General features: G+C 46.8%; 1 protein-coding gene across 9 annotated transcripts in view; it reads right to left on the bottom strand.

The window, feature by feature from the left end:
• The window catches only part of FAM117A (family with sequence similarity 117 member A), a 32,307-nt gene extending 8,750 nt beyond the window's left edge, over positions 1-23,557 (bottom strand). For 3 of the 9 annotated variants that reach the window (XM_054224722.1, XM_054224721.1, XM_054224716.1), the window contains exon 1: positions 12,340-12,482. In XM_054224722.1, the coding sequence (XP_054080697.1) occupies positions 12,340-12,445 (106 nt within the window). In that variant the 5' untranslated portion in view covers positions 12,446-12,482. Of the gene's footprint in view, positions 1-175; positions 1,831-7,603; positions 7,661-12,339; positions 12,483-13,704; positions 13,803-14,148; positions 14,255-19,862; positions 20,003-22,571; positions 22,680-23,409 lie in introns of those variants that run through there. The other 6 variants (XM_054224724.1, XM_054224723.1, XM_054224717.1 and 3 more) reach the window with 6 other exon arrangements.
• Between the last annotated feature and the right edge of the window lie 13 nt (positions 23,558-23,570).

Below are 23,570 nucleotides of genomic sequence, written 5' to 3' on the forward strand. Positions count from 1 at the left end.
AGACATTCCAGTGGAAGTCGAGGGAGCTGCTACACAAGCAAGTGAAATATTCAGCGTGTCCACAGTGCTTTTGCATGAACACTGTAGAAAACCCCCCACTACTGCACTGTCTGTAAGGCCGTATTTTCTTACTAGCTGGAGCACAATGCTTGCTCGGGAGAACCCAGGCTCTTACCCATGGTACGATACAACAGCAAAAGGGAGCCTGCGTGCCTCAGTGTCCCCCAAGGCAGCATGCTATTGCTCCCTTCCGGTTTCAAGCAGGACAAGAGAACAGCTGAAAAGTTTTGGATCCTCCAGCAGGACTACGTGAGCACTTAGTGCGTTCGTAGGTGCATGCATCGATTCACCAAAGAGCAGAAAGGAAGACGAGCAACCTGTTCACTGTCATAATCCATTGCTAGCAGGGCCCAAGCTCAAATCCAGGAGCTCTGGGTCTGCCCAGCTTCCACGGGACCGTCACATCGCCTGTGCAGACCTTACTTTCATAATGGTAGCTGAAACGTGATTAACAGAGAAGCTTTGTAAATGTGACTGGTTAAGTTTGTGTGTCAGCAGTGATCACACCAGTGCAATCCCACCGCAAGCCAACAGCAGAGAGGACGGAGAGCCAGTCCCTCTTGGCAGGCTACAGCGGGGAGGACGGGACACAGCACATGCTCTGATTGCCCTCCCTGCCCATCTCCTCCATCGCGCCCCATCCAGCTCCGAACTCGATGGGCTCGACGCCTGGCCCATGTGCAGGCAGCACAATCGCCCTCCTCTGCAGCCCTGTCCTCACGCTTGCAGCTGAAAAAAAGGTGTTACTGTCAAACCCAACAAGGTAGCAAGAAAGAGGCAAGTTCAAGCCAGCAGGAAATTTTGTTCACATTTTGTTTTGATTAGACATGCAAATTACCACATATATTAGAACCAGCCCTGTGGCCTCCTGGCAAGACGTTAAGGCCACGCACAGATCTTTGCTCCAGGTGCTTTGTGTACAGACATTCTCTTCTTCCTCCCCAAAATGAGGGCACGGCAGGCAGGTAGTGAGTTAACCACACTAAAACCAGTGTCAAAACTCTTAAGCACTATGTTGTGTTTGCCAAATACCTCCGTATACAAAGGTGCTGCGGCACCCACTGCAGGCTCAGCGCTGGGACTGTTCCAGGGACATGGCCTGTTAAACACATCTTTTTATCAGCTAAAATACCATTTGAGCAGTGGAATTCGAGTTCTAGGTGAAAAAAGGGTAGGAACAAAAAGCCACGTGGGAGGGCAAGAGAAGCATTAGTCCTTGCATGACAGCCACACCTCGCAAGGTCCACACTGGATTAAAGGCTTATTGTCCTGGGTCCAGCTGGCATTTCAAGGCACGCTCCTGCTCCCAACAGTTAACAGCAAGTCAGCTACCACGAGCTCTAATTTAGAAACTTGTTAGTATGTGCAGCTTCCTCTTCAGTGCCTCGTTGCCCCCACAGGCTATGTTACTTGCATCTCCATTACGTATGACTTCAGCCATCTCTTCCTCTCATGCTGCCCTCCCCAGCCAGGCTGCCGGCAGAAGAACCAAACGCTACCGCAATGGGGCAGCCCCTCTCCCACGCTACTTTGACAGCACACGGCCCCCTGCCAGAGCTCTCCAAGAGGACCTTTTTGATATAACCATCCCATCCAGAGCGACTGGGGTCACCTTCCAACTCCAAACCTTCAACAGGACAACAAATCAGCCTCCAGAAAAGACAAGACCGAGAGCAGAGGAGACGCGGCCTCCTACAGTGACATCTGCATCAGTTGTGCACGATGGCCGACAAACGTCTAAAGCTATTCATGTATGAACAGCAAGAACTTCATTTTTCATGAAGTACAACTCCACTACCAAAAAATTTGGTTTGTTTTTAGGCAGCATGGAGAAGCCCCAAGGGCACGGGGCAGCTGGGAGACACGGGTCGCCCCTCCTTACGGTGCAAAGGCTGCGTGCACAGTGCAGCGTTTTGGGGAGGAGGAGGAGGAGGAGGAGGAGGAGGGCGCGTGAGAGGCGCCGGGGCAGGGTGGAGCGTCCTGTTTACAGCTCGGTACTATTATCATCCCTCCGCACCGAGCTTGCACAGCTGCCACCTGGCCACCGGCTCTGGAGCTGGTCCAAGGCAGCTCCACAGCTGAGAAGTAACAGGTTGTGGCGCTTTTACTTTTCATGTGACAGTAAAGCTGCTGCAGATAACAGAACCGTCGCTGTATCTCCTGGAGCCATTTGGCTGCCTCCAATTGCTGCAGGAGGCTTTCCTGCAGCCCCAAGTTAGAGACTGGTGCAATGCAGGCGTTGAAAAGGAGAACATTTCCAGTACTGGAGTTCTGGATTTGCAGTGGCCCTAGAATTCCCAACCCCGTGAAGCTCAGAGCTTCCTAAACAGTCTCTCTAGGCCAGCCAATCTCTGCATCTAAAAAGAGAAAATAAAAGCCTTAGTAAACTTTTAAAAAATCTCTGGGGTCACTTTTCAACACGGAATACTTACAGCTGAATCAAAAAAACAATGACAAGCGAAACTAAAGTTCCCATTACTACTTTCTTTGGAGTTGTAAAATTTTCTTCCTTCCCTCTCCAGATTTCACCCTGGGGAAACTGACCCTTTCATATCAGAAGAATGTTTAGAAATTTAAGGACATGCTGTTCAGACCCTGACATTTTTGGAATACGTCCCTCCAAAGGTCTATCTTGAAGTGATGAAGCATAAAATAACAGTCCATGTTTAAATATAATCAGCTTCCAAGTTCACCATGGAACGACGGGCTGCCTGAGGCCTCGCCAGGCAGGGAAGCTTCCCCTGCACACTCCAATATCAAGGCGTACCTAATGGTTTTGGGCATGGTTTCCAAGCTATTGGCTCAAGCAAGATTTTTAAGCTTTCGAGAGAGAATTTGTCAGGGACAGTTTAGCCGAGATGAAACTTAAGCAACTCTGTCAATAACTAACTTATGCAAATATCTTCCACCCCAGTATAACAGAAATTACTGCCAGTTATTTAAGTTCTGTATCAGCTTCCCCCATCTATACCTTCTAATGCTCTTTACAACACATCATCTTATTCAGACGATGCGCCTGACTTGGGGGATGGGGGTAGTGAGATAACATAAAGGCCTTAATTGAATTTCTCATGGGCCTGTCAAACCACAGCAGGACCCTGTGACACAGAAACATCTTTCAGACAAAACATTCACACCAAACCAGGCTGCTGGATGTCTATCAGTGTCCCCTACTGCACCCCAGCACCGCTTCCTTGATCTTCAACATCTTCCTAGACAATCTAGCTGCGAGATCTCTGCACGAAACGGGGTTTTTTTTGCACAACAGCTACTCAGATGCACTTCAGGTGCACAAGCAGAAGGGACACGACGCTGTGGTGGTTACCAGGGCAGGGCCTCCTCCAGCAGAAAGGAAATAAGCCATCCTACCATGCCAGAGCACTAAAAGAGCAGCTTAAGGCCATCTGAAGGATTGTGCTTAATGAGTTGCAGCTGTAATGACAGTTTTGGTGTAGAGCAGGTCTTGGCCATAGCATCACCCTGCGCTTGCTGGCTCCGGTCCGACAGAGCAGGAGGCGAGGCTGGTAGACAGGAAGAAGTCCAGTGTCTTCCCCTCTCCTCCTCTTGTTTTCAAATGTAACTGGACAGGAGACATGGGCAGGACTTCCAGAGGGTGTGAGAGATCCACAAACCACGTCAGGGAATCGCGCTTCATCGAACCTCACGCTGCAAGACGGCACTTGATCAGAAAACAGATCTCCTCTGAGGACCAAAACCACTTTAACCGGGCATTTCCAGTGCAGTGTCAAGCAGCGGAAGCGTTAGTGAAATAAAGACCAAAACTGAAGCTTCAACGTTACAACCCATTCAAATCTCATTTCAATTTCTCTGGTTTCATCATGCTGAATCAAGTTACCCGACAGGTTATTGCCGAATAGGACAAAAAATTCTCAGCAGCAGGCAAGCTTCAGAAATACAGCCTCAGTTTTTATTTAATTTTTTCTTTTCCAGGTGGAGCAGGTAAAGGAGATTGCGTGTCATGAATGCTTCACTGAGGAAATGCAACAGAATCAGTTATTTTTTATCAGTCCCAATCTTTAACGTAGCAAAGACTAAAAATCTTTACAGGGAAAGAATTGCCTTTTCCCAGCATTGTGCCTTTACTGCACCCTCTCCACATTCAGAAGAAACGTGAAGATTTAAGAAACCATCCTTGCAACCACCGCAGTCAGCCCAGGCGCTTCCTCGTGGCTCACCAAAGCGCTGCTATCGCATGCTGCTGCTGCGAAGTGCTCCCAGAGAGGACCTTCATCTACCACACAATCTGAAAGCAATGCAGGATTATGCAAGGAATAAATGCTTTTGCTGTGGGAATCCCAGAAAGCCCAAAAGGAGATGAACAGGCAGTTTTACTTGTTCCTAATGAAATTTAAAACCCTGTGCTTAGTACACGACAGCAATCTGCAAACATGCTAGAAAATAGAAGCATTTCATGGGAATTCACGGCATGGTCAGAGCTAGCTACCAAGACAGGAATAAAGCTAAGATCAGGAGCTGGAGAGGTGCTAAGACGAAAGTTTGCGGAAGCTGGAGAGAAAAAAACATGTTATCTCCACAAAGAAATACAGCCAGGTCATTTCAAGTGGAGTAGACATGGGGAGGATCTCAAGCTTGAACCAGAAATGGAGCAGGAGATCCAGAGAAGCCGCCAGAATGCACCTACTCGAGGTACCAGAAGACAAGCGGGGCTGTAAATCCCCACCACCCAAGGGGTCTCCACAAAAAACCCACCAGAAGACGAAGCCAAGCAGGGCTGCAGAGAAGATCTGCAGTACAAGACCAGCAGCAGGATGACTACAAGCAACCTTGGAGGCTGGACACAGCCTGCATTTCTAGGAAAAGAAAAATCTCGCTTTATCCCAAAAGCGAGACAGGAAAGTTATGTTCAGTAGTAATGCAACAGGGAAGAAGAATGCAGTAAGACAACCTGTTGCAACTGATATGTATGGGGAGAGAAAAAGAACAATTTGAACATTAGGGGCTTCAAAGAGGAGAATGAACCTGGAATTTGTAGGCAGATTAAAAGGTAATGATATCCACAACCCTCAGCTGCTCCTGCAAAAAGAGTTAACGTGTCCATAGCAGCAACTTCTGGCACCAAGTCTTTTCACCTCATGTCTCTGCAAAGGAAGTATTCTACATCTCTCTCAATACTTTACAATAATCCCTTTGCCTTTAAAGACGATTTACAACAGAAGGGAAATTCACACCCATGCCAGGATGGGATTTCATAGCTCTTTGCTCATTTCAGTCAACATTAATACAGAAATGCAAAACCCTCAGAGCACTGAAATCCATTGCACCTTCCGGCGAGGAGGCAGAAGCTGTGGTTAAACCACAATGCCCCTCATGACTCTTGCTCAAACCGTACGCGTACAGCCCAAGACACCCAAAAAAGTACCTGCTGTTCCCAAAGCACAGCCCTTTAAAAAACCCCACCAGAACCTTGCTCTGCTGCAGCGCTTGACCAAGGCGGAAAGGAGCAACCCACCGAGGGGGGGCATCAGGAAAGCTAAAAACTCAAGGGAAAAGAGGGTCCTACCCGAGGTTGGGAACCTGGATTCCCATCTGACACCACCCAGCAGTGACTTGCCCCGCAGCCTTCGCTGAACCGGCCCCGAGGGCTTCACCACTGGCCTGGGAGTGCAAGGGAAGACATTCCAGGCTTTAGAATCACTCCCCTGGTTACAAGCTGTGCTACGAGTACAGCTGGAGAGAGCTGCCCAGCGGACACAGCATCTGCAGATATCATTGAAGGAAATTAATAGGGGACACTGCAGTTCAAGCTGTCTTTTTTTTTTTTTTTTGGACACAGACATTGTTAAACAGCAACTCCCTCCAACGCAGCTCAAGGCCTGAAACTGAAGCTGATGGACCCAGCTGATGGAGGAAAAGAACTGAACTCTTCACCTTTAACTTACAAAGTTTGTTTTTCAAATGATAAAACAATCTGAAGAATTTCAACATCCTCAAAGCCTTTGGTTGAAGTGCACATTTCCTAAATCCAGCCTGATGCAAGGCACCACTTTGGTGGGGTCTTCAAGCAAGCCCATCTCTCACCCACTGACACAGGCTGGGAGTGCTTCTGGACTGGCTTCACGCTCTGAAATTTAAGTAAGAACTTGGAAAAAACCAGATGGGCAGGCAGCCTCTCATGAACAATAAGAGTGGTTTTGAAACAAGCAAAAACTTGTTCAAACATTAGACCTTTAGGACTTGTTCCCTCTGATCCTGGAGAATACAGATGACTAAGGAGCTACCAGCATCACCCATGTCACCTGTATCACAAAAGTGAAAGCCAAGCAACAAAGATAAGAGCTGTGGGTTTGGGTTTTTTCCCTTTTTTGTTAAGCCTACTTAAATCCATTCTCAATAAGCATCTAGGAATCAAGATCACTGCGTAAGGCAGGGCTCTCGCTCTCAAGATGAGAAACCTTTGACTGGAAATCTTCCAGTACAGATAAAACAAAGTAAAATGAAAACAGAACAAGACATCCTTGATACTTCTACAGTTACAGACAAGGGGGAAAACAAGGAAAAAGGTTTCCTGCCCTTTATATTCCTATAACTACATAAATCACATCAACACTTTATGACAAGCCCTTCTCCCATGCGCATAGTCGTCTTTATGGCTAGTTGCAGTTAAGCCATCTGCCTGGAGGGCCCAGCATGAAGCTACTGAAATAACTTTTCAGCAAGGAAAAAATAAAATAATAAATTACAACATCTGATATACCTTCTGATGACCTTCCTAGTGCCTTTTCTAACTGGGAAGCAGGATACCAAAGCTAATATTAGCTCAGTGTTACAGCTGGCCTAAACAGTGCAAGCACAACAGCATTATGCACACAAGAGCTGCACGCAGCAGCCTCAGGTTCAAGCATGCCAGGAACCGCACAAACTCTGTAATTCCTGTTCCTCAATGCTTCCAGCCTGAAAGGTGGCACACAAACTATGAGAAACTGAGGCACGGGGAGGAGAGGCAGCTTGCCCAGAGCCATGCAGCAGGATCCAGGCAAGCATGGAAACAATTATCTCCCGTTATTTTCAAAGAATGGGCTAACCACACAACCTCCTTTGATATTTTCCTCATTTCCTGTACAGTCAACCCTGCATTATCAGGTGGTTTGAATGGCAGCACCACAAGCTTAATTTTTAATGCAAAACGGCCCGTTTAATATAAATTCCAAGAAGCAATATTTTTACAGGCTCAACATTATTGGTCTTGCTTGGAGATCTTTCTTGTACAACTGTGAATCCCGCTAAATTAGTATTGTAATCTTAAACTGCAGGAGCCACAAGGGAAGTGCCAAGATCAGCTCAGCGTAGTCAACGCTGCCATTTACGCAGTATTTCAACATCCAAGTTTTGCATAAAGAGAACTCGTTGCACTTTGGTGCTCAACATTATTTCTCTCACAGGGCTAGGCCAAGTACTTGTTTTTTCCTTTGCAGTCAGACAGTAAAATGTTTCCCACACCTGGCACAGCACTGCCTCTTCTCTGCACAAAGAGGTGCCCAGGTTCCTTCAGTTCTCTACTCACCCAACAAACGTTGAAAACTTTGCTATGGTCCAGGCAATTGTGTTAGATAAGCCCCAGCTGAAAGAAAGATTCAGAAATAAAAATCCACCCAGGATAAATGACCCGAGAGCTTCCTAGATCCTCTGGAGCATTCTGTTGTAGAAGGGACAGACCAAACTGTCTGCACAGGCCCATCCCTTCCCCCTGCAAATTTGTTTTTAAATGTCATCTCCAGCATTTTAAAGCAGGGAAAAACTTGTTTCACCCATAGAACGTCAACACAAGTCAAGATTAGTTATAGATGTGTCCTTTGTTTCCCCTTTCCCACACCCGTATCCAGAGGCTAACAAACTGGGAGCAGCAAGTTTAGATTGAAGGTATGATCCGTATCAGCTGAGGACTGCAATACCATGAATGGGCTCCAATTACTGTGCCAGAAACTCGTTCTACATTAAACAAAGCCACCTGCAATGCTTTGCCTCCAAACCTGAGCCACGTATTGTATTCAGCTGTGTTTTGCACAAAGACTGATTTGATTCTATAGGACAGAGGCAGGATTCTTCCCGGCTAGTGCAGCAGCAGGACATCTTCAAGGTTTTCCCATCCCTCAACCAGTCCCTACATGACTGTTTTTCCCCATTACAGCTCCCTGCCTGTGCTTAACCCTTTGATTCCCTCAGCCTGCTTACCCACAGCAAAACCCTGAAGGCAAAGGCAGAATTACTTAACAGTGATGAATTCCAAAATTTGGAAACGCAAAGCTTGTTGAAGCAGCTGTTTGCACAGTGCACCAGCACAATTTTCCCATGACAGTACTCTGCACCCCTGCTTGAGGGGTTTTGTTTCTCTTTTGGAAAGGTAACACCTACCGAGCTGCTACTTCTACTCAGATACTCTTTCTCTAAGATGGGCTTTTTCACTTCCAAGTTGGGTACAGGATATAAACATTATGAACCTGGGGGTCCCTTGTTCATTTGCTCAAGCACCCCCTGGAAAACTACAGATGTTAAACAGCATAAAAGCAAACTCAAAGAGCAGACATCACAAACCACTGTTTTAGTAACGAAAGCCTTTATACCCATCCCTCAGGATACAAAACCCCACCAGATACCAACTGCTAAAGCAAACACAGCACTTAAGATATTCAACCAATAAGACTGGAGGGGGGGAGGAGACCCCCACACTCATTATGTGCTGCCTGCAGCAAAGGAAAGAAGCAGAGATATTGTTAACAGCTCTGCTGTAACACTACCACGTAGGCAGCAATCCCACAGCACTTTCAAGTGGTAAACAGACATTTTTATTCCTAAAGAAACCATTTTCATTTTGCTAAACATACACTCAGACAGTATTGCCTATGAATAGTGTCCCACTCATCGGCCTCTATAACATACACCAGGCACGGGTTTAATTCAGACACCTAATAAAGATATTTGGCAGTCTGCTCACTTAGTCTCTCTAGCAGGATCGACACAGCAAAAACAACTGGACATCTCAAAACCAGGCAAGTTCAGCAGGCAAGCAACAAAATCCCATCCAGATGAGTCAGCTCAGCCAATAGTAACTTCCTGAAAGGCTAAAAGGCACCACATAATTCTGGAGTTGTAGAGGTGGTGGTGGGAAAACCGGTGAAATTTCTTTGAATTCTGGTGAAGAGAGACTATCAGTAAAGCTTTGGTTTCATGGAGGGTTAACATGAAACACATGAAATGCAAGACATAGCTCTTGTCAAAGCCATTTGTGAACCCCCCCAAATCAACCATATAGGTCTACAGGTGAAGCCTTGCACCTCTGCACTCACCTATACCTATACATATATACACCTATGCCACTATCGCTGATAAACAGGCAGTGTTCAGAAGGCAGACAGGCACCTACTCTTTCTCCTCCCAAGAAATCTACTCGACGAGTGTTCGGAAGAGCAGTTGGCAGGTAACCCCTGGTGCAGCTATTCACCCCACCTTACCCCCCTACACCTTTAATAGGGAGTGCACCGAAGGAGTCTGTTGAACTAGAAACATCCAACACAGTTTTGCTCTTCCACCATATTCCATCTTCTCCTCTGTGCACGAGCCAGTTCAGATGACTGACAACTTACCCGCTCCTGTTCCCAAAAATGCTACATTCACCGTGAGTCTGCAAATTAAAATTCAAGATGCAATTTAAATAAACCTATTTTTTCTAGTGTCATACTGAAAAAAGATGCATAAAGACTTCTCAGTGTCTTGCTTGAGAAAATCAGGTTCCAGACCCGCGATGCGTTATGAGCACTGGGGTTGCACCCAGGCAGCGGATCCCTGAGTGTGAAGGCACAGCTCTCGGGGAGGCCGAAGTCTGGACACGAGCATGGAAACTCCCCAACCAGTATGTGCTTCCGTGTGGGCTTTGGAGGAAAGAACTGAGGCTACAAATAGCACGAGCATTGCCATTAACTGATTTAAACTTCAAAGTCTCCACAAAGCTCATCCCACCCCAGAGAACACATAACCCCATCAGTGTTACAGCACCTGCAGAGCTCTGGCTACCCCAGCAGCCGCCTCCGAGCCACCTCACCTGGCACAAACGGATGCAGCAGGGATGGGTCTGGCCTGCACCTGAAGAGGATCAAACACTAACACATTACCTGCTTCACCACCAAAAGCCACATCACTGAAGAGATAAGGAATTTTAAAAAAACCAAACACCAGACATTGACCCCAATGACACGCATCAGATTCATCACTAGAAGTCCTGACATCCTGGATTTCTAAACAGCAAGTCAAGTCCTTTTAAAATATTCCTCGACCTCCTTCCTGGCATCCCCCAGCTCCTCCTTTTAACAGAAGCCCTTTGAGAGACTCTGCAGCTGCTCCTCATCTCAATGGGATCCTCTATTATCAGAGCAGCTGCAGGATCAGCCCCCGGATCACCCCGCACCTCTTCTTCTGAAGCTCCAAGCCAGAATCACCGAGATCCCCAGCAGCTCCAGAGCCCTTCAGTGAGCCAGCAAAGTCAAATGAGGAAAGATGCAATAAAGCAATGGATTTCTGTGCTGAGTTCCCAAAAGGCAGGAGCAAAAGTGTTAGATTATGAATCACCAGGATAACAGTTTTTGGTTAAACCCTGCCAGCTTACTGCCACAGCTCCCACGCATGCAGGGAGCAAACTGAAGCTTACAAAAATTGCGATGAGGCAGAGAGCAATGGAAATTCCAACACTTCCAAAACTGCAGATGAAATGACTACGATCAAGAGGAAAAATTCAAGCTCCTAGAGCCTGAAGAGCGAGGCACAGAGCCAGGAAGAAATGAAGACCAGCAATTCTGGTTCATGTCAGTGGAGCTCCAGCCGTTTTGCCCTCAGAAAGCTGCATGGTATTCCCCATGCTTCGGAGAGGTGCAGTACAGAGCTTTAACACAACCAAGGGATGACAGGCAGCCTGGCTCTCCTTTCTTTGAGATTTCCTCTATTTTCTTTGTAACATCTGAAGCTACTGAGTAATTGCCCTATTAAGAGCAACTTCACCTCGATTTCAGCATACTGCTGAGAGGGTAGCAAAAACTAGCACTCAAAAGAATCCATTTCATTAACTTGTTTCAAGTGTAAATTGAGCAAAAAAGCTCTTTAATAGCTCCTCTGATCAATACCAACCCTGCCAGTGGCTCTAAGTCTTGAGGAGTGAAACGCAGGACGCTTCAGGAAGGGCCATTAATTCTCGCTGTACGATGGGCTGCAGCTCTCTCCCCTGCAAAGCGCATTCAGCAGCTGCTGCTTTAAGGAAGAGACCGGCGCTCTGAACAGATACCACCAAAATCAGCTGGCCCAAAGCTTGACGAGTATTTCTTGCTGGTCCATAATCCTGTTTAATCGTATGTTTAACCCCCCCAAAAGAGTGCTTCATTGCTATTTTAATACTTCTTGAGATAATGAAGGGCCAAGGAAGAATCCAACATCCAAAGGCAGACCCACGAACAGCCAGAAATAATACGTACATCACGAAAAGCCAAAAACTATTATTAGGTCACCAAAAAATTATAATTAAATAAGCATTCCTGAAGTGGTCAGAAAAATCTCAGTGATGCAATTAGGGACAAATTGCTATTAGTGCAAATCAAATTATTACTTCTTTATCAAGATAGATCAGCTGCGTAAAACTCAAGTTTGGTGGGTTTTTTTTGTGAAACCACCTCCAAATAGGCAACTCATTGTCCCGGCAGACCGCAGGCGGCCACAGGTCCCGCCTGCCCGGGGAGGGACCCCGCGGAGCCGGGGATCAAAGCTCGCACCTCTCCCGGCCGATCGCAGCCCACGGGCGGCGTTTTCAAGGTCTCGGCTGCCTCTGGGCCGCGTCCCCCAGTTTGGGGTTTCCTTCGCTCGCGGTCTTTCCCCCCCCACGTCCCGGTTTTGTTCCCCCGACTCCCCGCCCTCGGTTCCCTTTCACTTCCACCCACGCAGCAGACTAGAAGGCTCCCGCGCACACGGTAGCTCTCGCTAACGCCGGTCCTGCCCCCGCTGCCCCGGGACGGACAGGAGGTCTCGGCGCTCCCAGCACCGGGACCCTCCCCCGCTGCAGGGGCCGAGCACGGTACCCCCTCAGCCCCCTCTCGGCAGCCGGGGCTAAGAGTCGCTTCCCCACGGAGAGTCACGCTGCCGAGCGGTTGTGAACCCCACCCCGGGCCCATCCGCCGCCCCCGGTGCCCCGCCGGGCACGGGGGACACGCGTGCTCCCCCGCCGCAGCCCCGCACACCGGTAGGGTGCCCGCCTCCTCCCGCCGTTACCTGCCCGGCCCCCCTCTCCGCGGCGTTGCTGGAGCTGGAAGGGGACGGTGGCGCGGAGCGGCTGGAGCCCCCCGGCTCCGCCGCGACCGCCACCCGCCCCCGCCATGCCCGGCCCGCCCGCGCCGCACTGACCCCCCGCCACCGCCGCCAGCGCCGCTTATCAGCGCTCCGGGGGCGGCACCGGGGGAGGAGCCCGGCGATCATTGGCTGACCGCAGCCAACCGATCCGCCCCTCCTTAAGGACAGCCAATGAGAGCTCTCTGCAAGCTCCTCCCCGCCACGCGCTGTAACGGTAACCAATCAGAGACGCACTCAGGCCTAAGAGGCATCACCCTCAGCGTTAGAGCCAATCAAAGAGGGAAGAGAGACTCAAGCCCCACGCCCTCTCCCGCCCCGTAGCGGCGGCAGAACCAATGGCAGCAGGAGGCGGGGCAGCGGACGGGCGGTTTCTCTTTCACCTTGGGGTGAGGCGGGGGCGCCGCCCTCCCGCCCCCAGGGCCCCTCTGTGGGCCCGGCGAAGGGGGCTGGTGGTGGCGGGGAAGAACACGGCCCCAGGAATGACAGAGCCAAAGCTCGGGATAGGGCCATAGGAAACTGCTCAGGATTTGGGAGAGGCAACGATGGAGCCATATAACGTTTTCCCCCAGTATTAAGCAGTGGGGAATCTGGCCCCAGCGCCTCTTCCAGGATTAGGCTCCTCTGAGACCCATCCCTGCAGCCTCGTACCTGGCAGGTGCAGAGGAACAGGCCCTTCCACCCGCCCAGGGCTCTCAGCAGCCGGTCACTCACCATCCTCTGACCTCCTGCTCCTCAGGCACCATTTCGGATCATGTCAGAGGATCATGGAATCCCAGGTTCGAAGGGACCTCAAGGACCATCTGGTCCAACCTTTCTTGGCAAAAGCACGCTCTAGATAAGGTGGCCCAGCTCCCTGCCCAGCTGAATCTCAAAAGTGTCCAATGTTGGGGAATCCACCACTTCCCCGGGGAGAACTGTGAAAAATTTTCCTCTAGTGTCCAATCAGAATCTCCCCAGGAACAACTTGTACCCATTACCCCCTTTTCCACGTGACCCCTTGCGAAAAGGGAGCCTCCATCTTCCTTGTAGCCACCCTTTAAGTACTGGAATGTAGTGAGGAGGTCTCCCCTAAGCCTTCTTTTCTCAAGGCTGAACAAATGTCTTCCATTTAAACCCTATAATTATACCATGTTGTTTGATTCCTTGAAAAGACATCACTTACATGCAGGATTTTTTTCCCCCCATTCTAGTCCCCTAAAACATATTTTTAGTCTAATAGCAGTCATACAAAAGTCATTATGTTTCCCCCTTTCCACTCGCTGTACCAAACCTACAAGCAGACTCCACCTGCTTCGGGTCCAGGCCCATATTCTGCCTCCAGACGGACACAGTTACGTGGGTTTATGAAAGGAAGCATCTGCCCAAGCACAGAGGGTGGGGCTCATCTATCTAACCCAGGAGCCTGGGAAGCTGTGGCATGGCTAGATAAGAAGAGGGGGAAAGGCATGAGGTGGCAAAGCAGACCGGGCTTGGTGCCAGCCTCTCTGGAGAGGTTGTGACAGCAGCAGACAGTTGGTCTCCCCCAGTGGCTATCGCAGTAGAGCAGCGCTCCCCATCTTCTTCCTGTATCGCTCTGCTTACAGGGCCGGCTGTTCCTATTTGCACGTAATCAGGCACCAGATGGAAAACTAGACGGTGCCATCTTCTTCCTTCTAGAAAAACCCTGCATGGAGGGGAAGAGGTGGCGTGTATTGCAGTACTGCAGTTAGTGAAGGAAAAGACAGGACGTACCTCCTGATGGAAGCAAAGACGAGACAGAAACCACAGCTTTGGTTAATAGAGCTTGGTAAACAAACAAAATGCCACTCATCAAACTAATCATCCCTATCTCTGCTAGCAAGGAGTGGTGCAAGATCTCTGATAAGGCAGTCACACAAGGAGGCACAATGATCTCTGCTCAGGACTGTCTGAAGGGCAGGGGAACATTCCAGAACAGCAGCAGTGTTAGGGAGCATTTCTGAGAGTTAACAGCATTCCCCAGAAGACAGTTCAAGTATTTCTCTGTTCATTTAATCTTACAACCTAAAATTAAGTTTTAAACTAAACAAGGGTTCTCAAGTGTCTGTTCTCCCAGCAGTTCTCCCTGTTCCAGCTCCCACTGCACAAACAAGGTAAAACCATACCTAGCTGATCTTTGAAACCTACTCTGTATACAGACAATTCTTCAAGTCAAAGACACTCTTCCTGAAAATATTTCCTTCCCAAGGTCCCTAGTAGCTATTAGCAAAGAAACAGGAAATGAAATGTAAAAAAAAGAAATGGAGAGGGAGCTACCAAAGTACAGGTGTTCAAAAGAACATAGAACTGCAACGAAAAAGAGTTATAAATGCCAAATAGAGGACCATATTCTTTTTGCACTGGCGGACTGGTAGCTCAGCTCTTCTAGGAACCCTTCAGAGTCAGTCCTTTCAACCTAGAAATTCAAATTCAACTTTCAGTTTCTCTGCCACACTGTCTTTTTACGGCACTGTGATTTGAACCCAATACCTGCAGCTGGAACAACCTAGAAATACTCCTCTGTGCTGTTTTGTTTTAGCACGAAGGAGGTCACACAGCTGTGCCTCTGATAGTTCTCATCATATCTCATGCTATAAATACAGCAAGGAATACTGAAAAAAAAAAATAAAAATGAAGTGGTTTGGCACAACTAGGCAAAGTGCCACTCCATCTCAAGTCCAAGTTTTCCTGTCACCAAATGCTTCCCTCAAGGTTTAAAAATGCACATTTTGCTTTATTGTGCAGGAATAGGTAAGAAAACACCAGCTGTCACCTATCAAATGGGCTACAGCCATTCTAGCTCAGAGGAGCTACACGTTATCAGCCAGCCAAGTCTGTTTCATCTGCAACAAGAGCAGGCCTTTCGATATCTTTCCCCAACAAAGACACACACCACAGAGCAAGTGTTATAAAATTAAAGATCCTACATTCTTGCAGGCTACACTCTAGCCTACGCAATGCAGTCATCTCCCCGTAATTAAGGTTCCTAATGATGTGCTGCATAGTAGCAGAAGTAACACAATCTTTTACAACTGCTCAAGGGCTGCAGGTCAAGAATCCAACTTCTCATCATACTCTGCCTGCTCATTTCCATTGCTTCTGCCACAGCAGTTTCTGGAGCCTTCTCTCCTCGCACAGAAGGAGAGCTGACCTACCACACCACCAGTCAGCTCCTCTCAGCTTTCAGAGCCTCAGAAAGCCAGTCATTTCATCATGATTAGCAAACACCACAAAGCTTCAGAATTATCAAATTCATCTCATGGCTATGGACCGACCTATTCAGTGTGCTCCAGAAAGTCACCTTTTAATACTACAGCACTGTCCAGTTTCTCAGTATTTACAGGAGAATATTTGTGTGTAACGGGCTCGGCCTTCCCTTCCCCATGGACCCCTTTCAGTACACCCTACTACACGTCCCAGAATTGCCACCCACCATTCTTCAGCTTTATGTCAGCGTCACTTGAGGAAGTGACAGTCAAATAGGAAACATGTAAGGCCGAACAGTTGCCACTGCAGTCCTGTCATTCTGGTCCAGTGCTCAAGTCCTAAATGAGATTATATTGCTGGCTGTTTGCTATGGGTAGGAGGGAGACAGAGCTTACATTTAAAGTCCTGATCAGCTGAGCATGAACGTGGAAGATCAAAGGGTCATTCAGCATACAAGCTAAGCTTTCCCTCATTGTCCTTGAACAAAATTCCTCTCGCTCTAAACTGTGGAGTAAAATGCCTGCCTGTCTGCCTCCCACTCTATCCCCAAGAGAGATGGCTGCATTTCACTACTGGACAGTTTCTGCACTCAAATGTTTTGAGATGAAAAGCTCTAAAGAGCAGCAAGATAAATAAAACTGCAGTTTATTAAAAGAGACTAACAGATTATTCACCAGACCAGCCAAGCTATTTCACAGTCTGATCATGCTTGCAGTGAAAACAGTGGGAGTTTTGGGAACAGAGCACAAGCCCTGCTAAGAGTAAGGAGACATTATGAAATAGATCATTTTCACTAAGTCATGGAAAGGCAGGAAGCCTCTCCTAATAGTATGAATCATCAATATACCAGAAAGAAAGAGTGCACTTAAATGTAATCACTGATGTCCAGCTCTGCCAACATTGTAATAGAGTGTGTAAATGAATACAAGGAGACCCAGTCAGTCAAGTACCAACAAATCAGCAGAAAACAGACAAGGGACTCAAACCTACAGCTATAATAAAGCATGTCTCATACCTGCTGCTGCAACATCCTCCGCTGCTTCTTGGGTTCCTTCTACCCACTACAAGAGCCATCGACCATCCCACTGCTGTGACCCTGCCACTTCTGCTGGAAAACAGACACAGCAGGTAGATCCCACTTATCTCATCCTAAGAGAGGATCGTGTTTCTCCTCACATGGATTCAGGAGTTAGCCAACATCAGACTTGGTAAGATTTCCCATAATATGGGCTGCATTAGATGTAAAACGTTCACTACGCAGGGATGACAGCTTGCTTAGGAGAATGTGTGTTAAAGGAAGCTTTATGTTTTTAGGACAGGCAAACCCACGGTCTCTCAGCTTGCACAGCAGTGTCAGCAACTGGAGCTCTAGTTGACCCATCAGCTACTGTCTGGCAAAGCCCGGCAGCTCAGTCACACAGCACTACCTTTCTACTTCCTGCAACCAAATTAGATTAGAAAGTGTTAGAAACGCGATATAGAAAAAAAAGTTTATGTAAAGGGCTGTATTTGGCACAAGAATATTATTCCCTCATAGATAAAAGGCAGTACCAAGACAAGCTCCGCAGGAAGTGCTGCTGAACTTTTCCAGAAGATGGAACTTATGAATTTGGAAGGGCAGGTAAATAAAACTGTGTGGTAACAACTGGTACAGTGTAATTAGGAAAAAATGCAGACACTGAAGAAAATAACCTACTTGGCTCACCTCAGAGCTCAGCAAGCCAGAAGTTCATATGGGAAGAAACTTTTTTTTTTTGCCATGAATAATTACAAAAACAGGACTTTCAAAGGAAATCCGCAGTTCCAGCTGGCACATAAACCTTATCCTAGGAACAGCCATTTTGCAGCAGCGCACTTCTAACGGGACACAAGCTCCCAGAAAGCAATAACATTGCTCACCCCAATCTTTACTTATCTGACAAAGAGGTATAAAGGACAGCAATCATACTGCATAAGACAAACTGCTGTAAAAGCTACTGCTCCCATCTTGTGATATGCTTCCTCCATATAGATCCTCCCATTCTCCATCCACTCTGTATTGGCAATTTGCATTCCGTTTGGTGTTTCTTTGGCTCCTTTGGTGTTAAGGCACAGAGCTAATCAGTCTCCTAGGAAACTAAGGGAAAGATAAACCTTCCTAAACAGAGAAGCCGCCAAATTGATGCATATTTTATATCAATCAGACCATCCCAGCAATGGTGTTGCTCAATGTACCGAACTGGTAGCAGTTTGTTGTTCTCAAAATCGTTTTGCTTAGCTCTGGTTCTTACTTCCACCTTGTCTTGCTACAATCCTCTCTTACTCCTTGTTGTAAGGTTCCTTATTTTCTTGACTTTTGGCTGAGCCTCCAAGTATACTCCACCCTTTAGTTTGGGGTGACACTTGGTTTCTCTGTTACCTGCCTCCTATTTTCACTTTGGATCTAAACAGTAGGCACATCCTAAGTTATCCTTCTACTCCCACTACCTGAGGCACAAAATATGGTGATTTGGGATCACTCTTTAATTAGAGGAGCAAGCAAAGACAAATTTCTGTCCCTACTATCCCCAGATACAACCTGTTCTTAATATCCCCAAAGTTCTTACTACAATCAAGATATTCATGTCAGCTGGAAACTGAGCTACAAAGTCCATGGCTACTTGCCCGCAGTACCACAGTCAGTTTTCTGAAAAAGAATTGCCCAGAAAAACCAAACAGGATAAAGTTGCGTCTTTCCCACATCACTGTCATTTTTGGTGACAAACGTTTCTTACACCTGTGAAAGTTTGTGTCATTGGGCTGAACAACATGAGTAGAGTTTTCCTTTAAGAAAGCAGGCAGCAGACTTGATTGATTAGGAAGCAAAGCATTAACATCAGTGCCAGGCAGTTGGAGAGCACTGCCTAGACTGGAAGGAATGTATTAAAGGAGCAGATCACAAATCCAAAAGCAGACAAGAAAATCCAAAAAATAACCCATTTTGGCAGGAACAGGACAAGGATGGCATAAAAATATCTGGCCTATAAACAGGCTTTAGTCCTGCCAGGGCAAAATGTACTTTCATTGCAACTATTCAATAATTAGATTATACTATGAGACCCAAGGGAGGGAGGGGACTGGGAAGTGTGGCTATATTCAGCTGTAACTAAGTGAAAAACTTCTGCTTTCAGCAAAACGTAGACCGTATCTTTTTTCCATTACGATTTAAATTAAAAAAAAAAGAAAAAGATATAGGCCAAACTGGATTGACCTTGCTCCTGATGCCAGAAAACACAGCCTCCACTCGTATGTCTGCATACCAGAGCCCCGGGGAAAGAGCGAGTGCATGGATTCTGTTCAAGTTTACTGAAACGCCCCTGTCCATCTACAGCTAGTTGTGTTCTGCAAGACCTTCAGCTCAATGCATGGTACATGGCCACGATTCTCCATACAGGGGTTTCTGTGACTATTTATACTACAAGTCAGTATACATTCAAATCTAAACCAGCTTCAGGCTTCAAAAAAATAAATGCGCACACCCCCCCCAACTATTTGCTGAACCATCTGCAAACACATCCTCTCAAAACTCAAGTCCTGATGTGCAACAGCTGATGAATATTTTCTTTTTTGATGTGAAAGTAAAAAAATACTATGCCAATCTGCAAAGTAATCCCACAGCCTAGACTAGCTTCAGCCCTACAATTGTCTGAATTAAATAAATTTGTTGCTGTTGGGTTTTCTTCTGAAGTGCACCAAGGCCCACTGGAGAGCTGGCCCCTGCAGCCGCAAACAGAAGTCAAAACTCAAAAATACTTAGGGCCCAGCTCATTACTAGCCCAGGTTCCACAGCAGATTTTCTACCACATTAAATTCTGTGCTTTGCACCTTCTACTATTTACATACACATATCTGGATTTAACCTGTTTGCACATTACTGACTGTACTTCAACAAGAACAGTCAGAATAATTTAGGCTCCAACCCCTGCTCAGAGCCAGGCCAATGTAGACCAGCTTGCTCAGGCCCTGACCAAAAATACAGACAGCAAACAGCAGGTAACCTTTGGTTATTCTATAGTAGAAGTGCTCTCGTGAGAGACAGTGACCCACTCCCATATGGGTCTTTAAGACACATCAAACTGGATCAGGAATTCTTCAAGCTTTACATGCTTGGGTCAAGTTGTTCTCTGATGCTGCTCTATCACCTAGACCCACGACACCTAAAACTCAAATATTTAAAAATATTAAGCTGGAACCCAAACCAGAGGGAAGCCACCTCTACTCACCTTCTGAAGATGTGAAAGTAAAAGAAGCAGCTGTCCTGGATCTTCATATCTGTATAACAGCACTCTGGATATTTGCAGCACTTCATCATTATCCCAGTTCTTCTGTAACTCTAGCCCCCAGAGCTGGACTGAGACGATACCTAAAAGCAAGTAAGATTTATTCAAGTACAGCACTTGAGATATTTTTATGGTGTATTTTCATTATATAGCTTTTCTCTCACTTGCTTTAAAACACGGTTAAGTAGGTAAAGTAGCCCTGCAGGAATGCATCATCATAGCAAATAACACACAAAGCAATTAAAGTGAATGCCCTAACATTTATAAAGCACTTAGCAACTGAGAAACATGAAGTACTTTACAAGCATTTATTCTGCTTCATAACCATTCTTACATAAGCAAGCCTACTTTGTATTATCACTAACATAAGTGATGGCTATATTAAGGTCCCACAGGCAGCTCACTCAATGCCACGTCTCCAAAGCAAGTGGGAACCAAGGCAGGAGATTAAAGTTTTAAATCTAACTTCAACCTATTGATGCCTCTATCTGCTTTTGGTGATCAGTTTTGGTGAAAATTCCCTTTTCATTGCTTATATTTTCTAAGATTCAGCAAGAGATACTTTTTTTTTTTAAATTTAAATACGACAATAAATGTACCTAAAGCTAAGTCCCAAAGAGTTTTAGTGAGGCTAAAGGCCTAGAGAGATTTCAACAGATTCAGTGAGATCTTCAGGGCCAAGAGATTTCAGACAGCTAACTGCTGACATCAGTGGCAATCTAGCACCTACATACATTCAATAACTGAGGATTTAGAAACCAAAAATCACTTTTGTGTGATTTAACATGAAATTTCAAGTCACCAAGCACTTGCTAAACCTTCTTCTGGTGTAGCATCAGGAAATTCCTCATTTCCTACCTGGAAAATTCTGACAGAGTTAAGAGACCGCAAGTCTGTCTTAAGAACCTTATTAAAAGGAGCTTAACCTCGGTGGAGATCTTTGTAAGCAGATGCTACATCAGTTTTGCACCCTGAGGAAATTGCTCCCTCCTTGCAATTTCACTCGTTTCCTCAGGGTGAAGAAGTGGTTTCATGCACTGACATCTAGTGGCGATGCCAATACAGAAGGCACCTGCCAGCATACACAGCCTCTCCAGTTTCACATCCCTTTTGTGTTTTTCCCCAGAACAGACCTGCAGTTTCAGCTCCAACAAACGCCAGGGCTGGGGCTTCTTCAGTCCCAACCCCTGGCACGTGGCCAAGGGCTGGACACATCCTTCACACACAAACTAATGAAAAAACCCCAGGTTTTTATTTCTGACAGACGCCTCCTAAGTTTGGGCTGGATTTTGAAGTGAAGTATAGCAGCAGCAAGTTAAATCTTTGCGGTCTGTTCTGCTGCTAGACACAGACATACAGAAAAGTTCTTGCAAGCTCTGCTGTGGTCATAACATGATCTGATTGTTACTCTTCTGAGAGCACCAGACAGCTAAGGCCACTTTCCCTTCTTATTGCCCCCCTCCCCTACATACAGTGTATACTCTAGAGTTACGTCCATTTAGCGTTCAACCTGCACAGAGGACTTATAGTTTGCATTACCGTTTTAATTATCAGGAGAACGATAAGACAGCATAGGGAACTGGATTCCTGGCTTCTATTCAAGTACTGCCACCTCTAGGAAAGTTATTAAACACCACCCGCTTCTGTTTGCTTTGTTTTTCCAATAACATCCTGTTGGTGGTGATAAGTCCTGCTAACACGCATTAACATAAACAACCGATCTCAGACATAAGCTTCAGTAACATCTAGAAGCTCTAGTTAATATTTTATATGTTTATCTGATACAATTAAGCACTATAGCTCTCATAATGCAGCATTTTTGAAAGAGGAATCCTTTAGCTATCATCAACAGGCAACTATTTCAATGGGATGTAGCAATGTGCAACTTTTCACATGGTCATCGCATTCTTTAGCCTTTTTCATTCAAGCAAATCTGCAACTGAATTTAGATGCTTGTGAGGTCCAAATATGTTATGTTAGAACCAGTCTTTAAGCTAATGGTGATTTTTCTACCACAGGCAGATTCCATTTAATGCAAGAGATAAAAGATGAAGAAGTTGCAATCTACAAGCTCTTTGAAATCTTTTCTATTGCTTCTAACTGCCCCACATTTCCATTAGAGCCCGTCATCAGTTTGCAACGAGACACATTCACTCTTGTACGGCCTAAGCTTTGTCTCATAGAAAATACACGGAAGACTAGCAATTACAAAGTGTTCAGACTAACTCCTCCCTCTTCTTTCCATTAAGGAATAATGCGCTCCTTTTCTTTGTTCCCATTCCTCTTGCCCTTTGAGGCGATGCTTTAGTTCATCCCAAGTTTATCTTAAATTAAAACATTTCAAGCCAGTCTAATAACTTGAGAGTGTAACGTTCATTAGCCTAGCACTAGATTTTGACTCAACTGCAATTTGAAATCCTATTAAATTCCAGGCAGTCTTTTCTTTTTCTTATAAAGTAGGAAGAATTCACGCATTTGTGCAGCAGTGTTTTCTCCTGCAGCAACCTTTCAGTACATTTGCAAATTGTTTCACTGAAATAACCAGACTTACTAACGATCAGTTCACGCACCCATAGTTTTCCTGGGCTTAATGATTGTTAGATCAAATGTATGGTTATTTGCAACCAATATGTACACTCCCACTTCACATACCACACATACTGCTTCCCGTTCCTCTCTGCTTCAGCAAAAACAGAAGTATTTCATCTTGGCTTCTTCTTCAGGTTTGCCTTTCAGCATTTCACAGGAGACTGGATACACCTAGGAGCAATAACAATTGGGAACGAGAGGAATGGTCTTACTTGCATGACTAAGGATGACATGCACTCACAAGGATTAGGCCCTGAGAATTTCATAATCCTTAAAGATAACTATAGTTGGAAAGAAATCATGTGTTCGACTAGATACCCTTATTTTCCCCCAGGTCTTTACATAAAGCAATATACTGTTGCTCACAGACAGCATTACCATGTTAATGTTGATGCGTTATGTTTAACCAGCTATTGGCCTAATCACAGCCAGAGAAGCAGCTCCCGCGGAGTGTGTGGCCTGTGCAGGGGACCATACTGGGGTGAACTCACTGCCGCTCGGCTCCCGGACCGCCAGGGGCTCAAGCTAGCGAGAGCCGCCACAGGGGAACTACAGGGTGCCTCATCAGCTCAGGGCAGAAACACGACCAGCTCACATTCGTCCGTAAGAGAACTACACAGGCAAAGTTTCACCAAAAAACCCCAACCCTTTCCAGAGCAGAAAGATTAATTAACGACTAAAGCTTTTCCGAATGAGCGCCCAAAGCCACCCAGTCCTGAGAGGCCTGCCCAGGCCCGTCAGGCCCCTGCGACGGCCCGCCCCGGAGCCAGGCCCCGGGAAAGGCCTCTCCCTCCAGCAGGCCGCAGGCAGGGCGGGCGGCGGCACCCCCCGCAGCAGGAGGGGGCCGGCAGCCGGAGACGCGGCGCTCCCCGCCTCCGCCTCAAGAGCAACGGGGACTCACCGCCTTCCTCCACCCATGGACCCGGCGACGCGCCTCTGCCCGGCCCCAAGATTGCCCCCAGCGGGAGGGCTAAGCCTGCCCGCACCCAACATGGCTCCCTGGGGAAAACAGCCGCTCCGGTCCCCGGCAGCCCGCTGCCTTCGCACCCGGACCCAAGATGG

This window comes from Rissa tridactyla, chromosome 19, assembly GCF_028500815.1.
Source record: "Rissa tridactyla isolate bRisTri1 chromosome 19, bRisTri1.patW.cur.20221130, whole genome shotgun sequence".
NCBI classification, from domain to species: domain Eukaryota; kingdom Metazoa; phylum Chordata; class Aves; order Charadriiformes; family Laridae; genus Rissa; species Rissa tridactyla.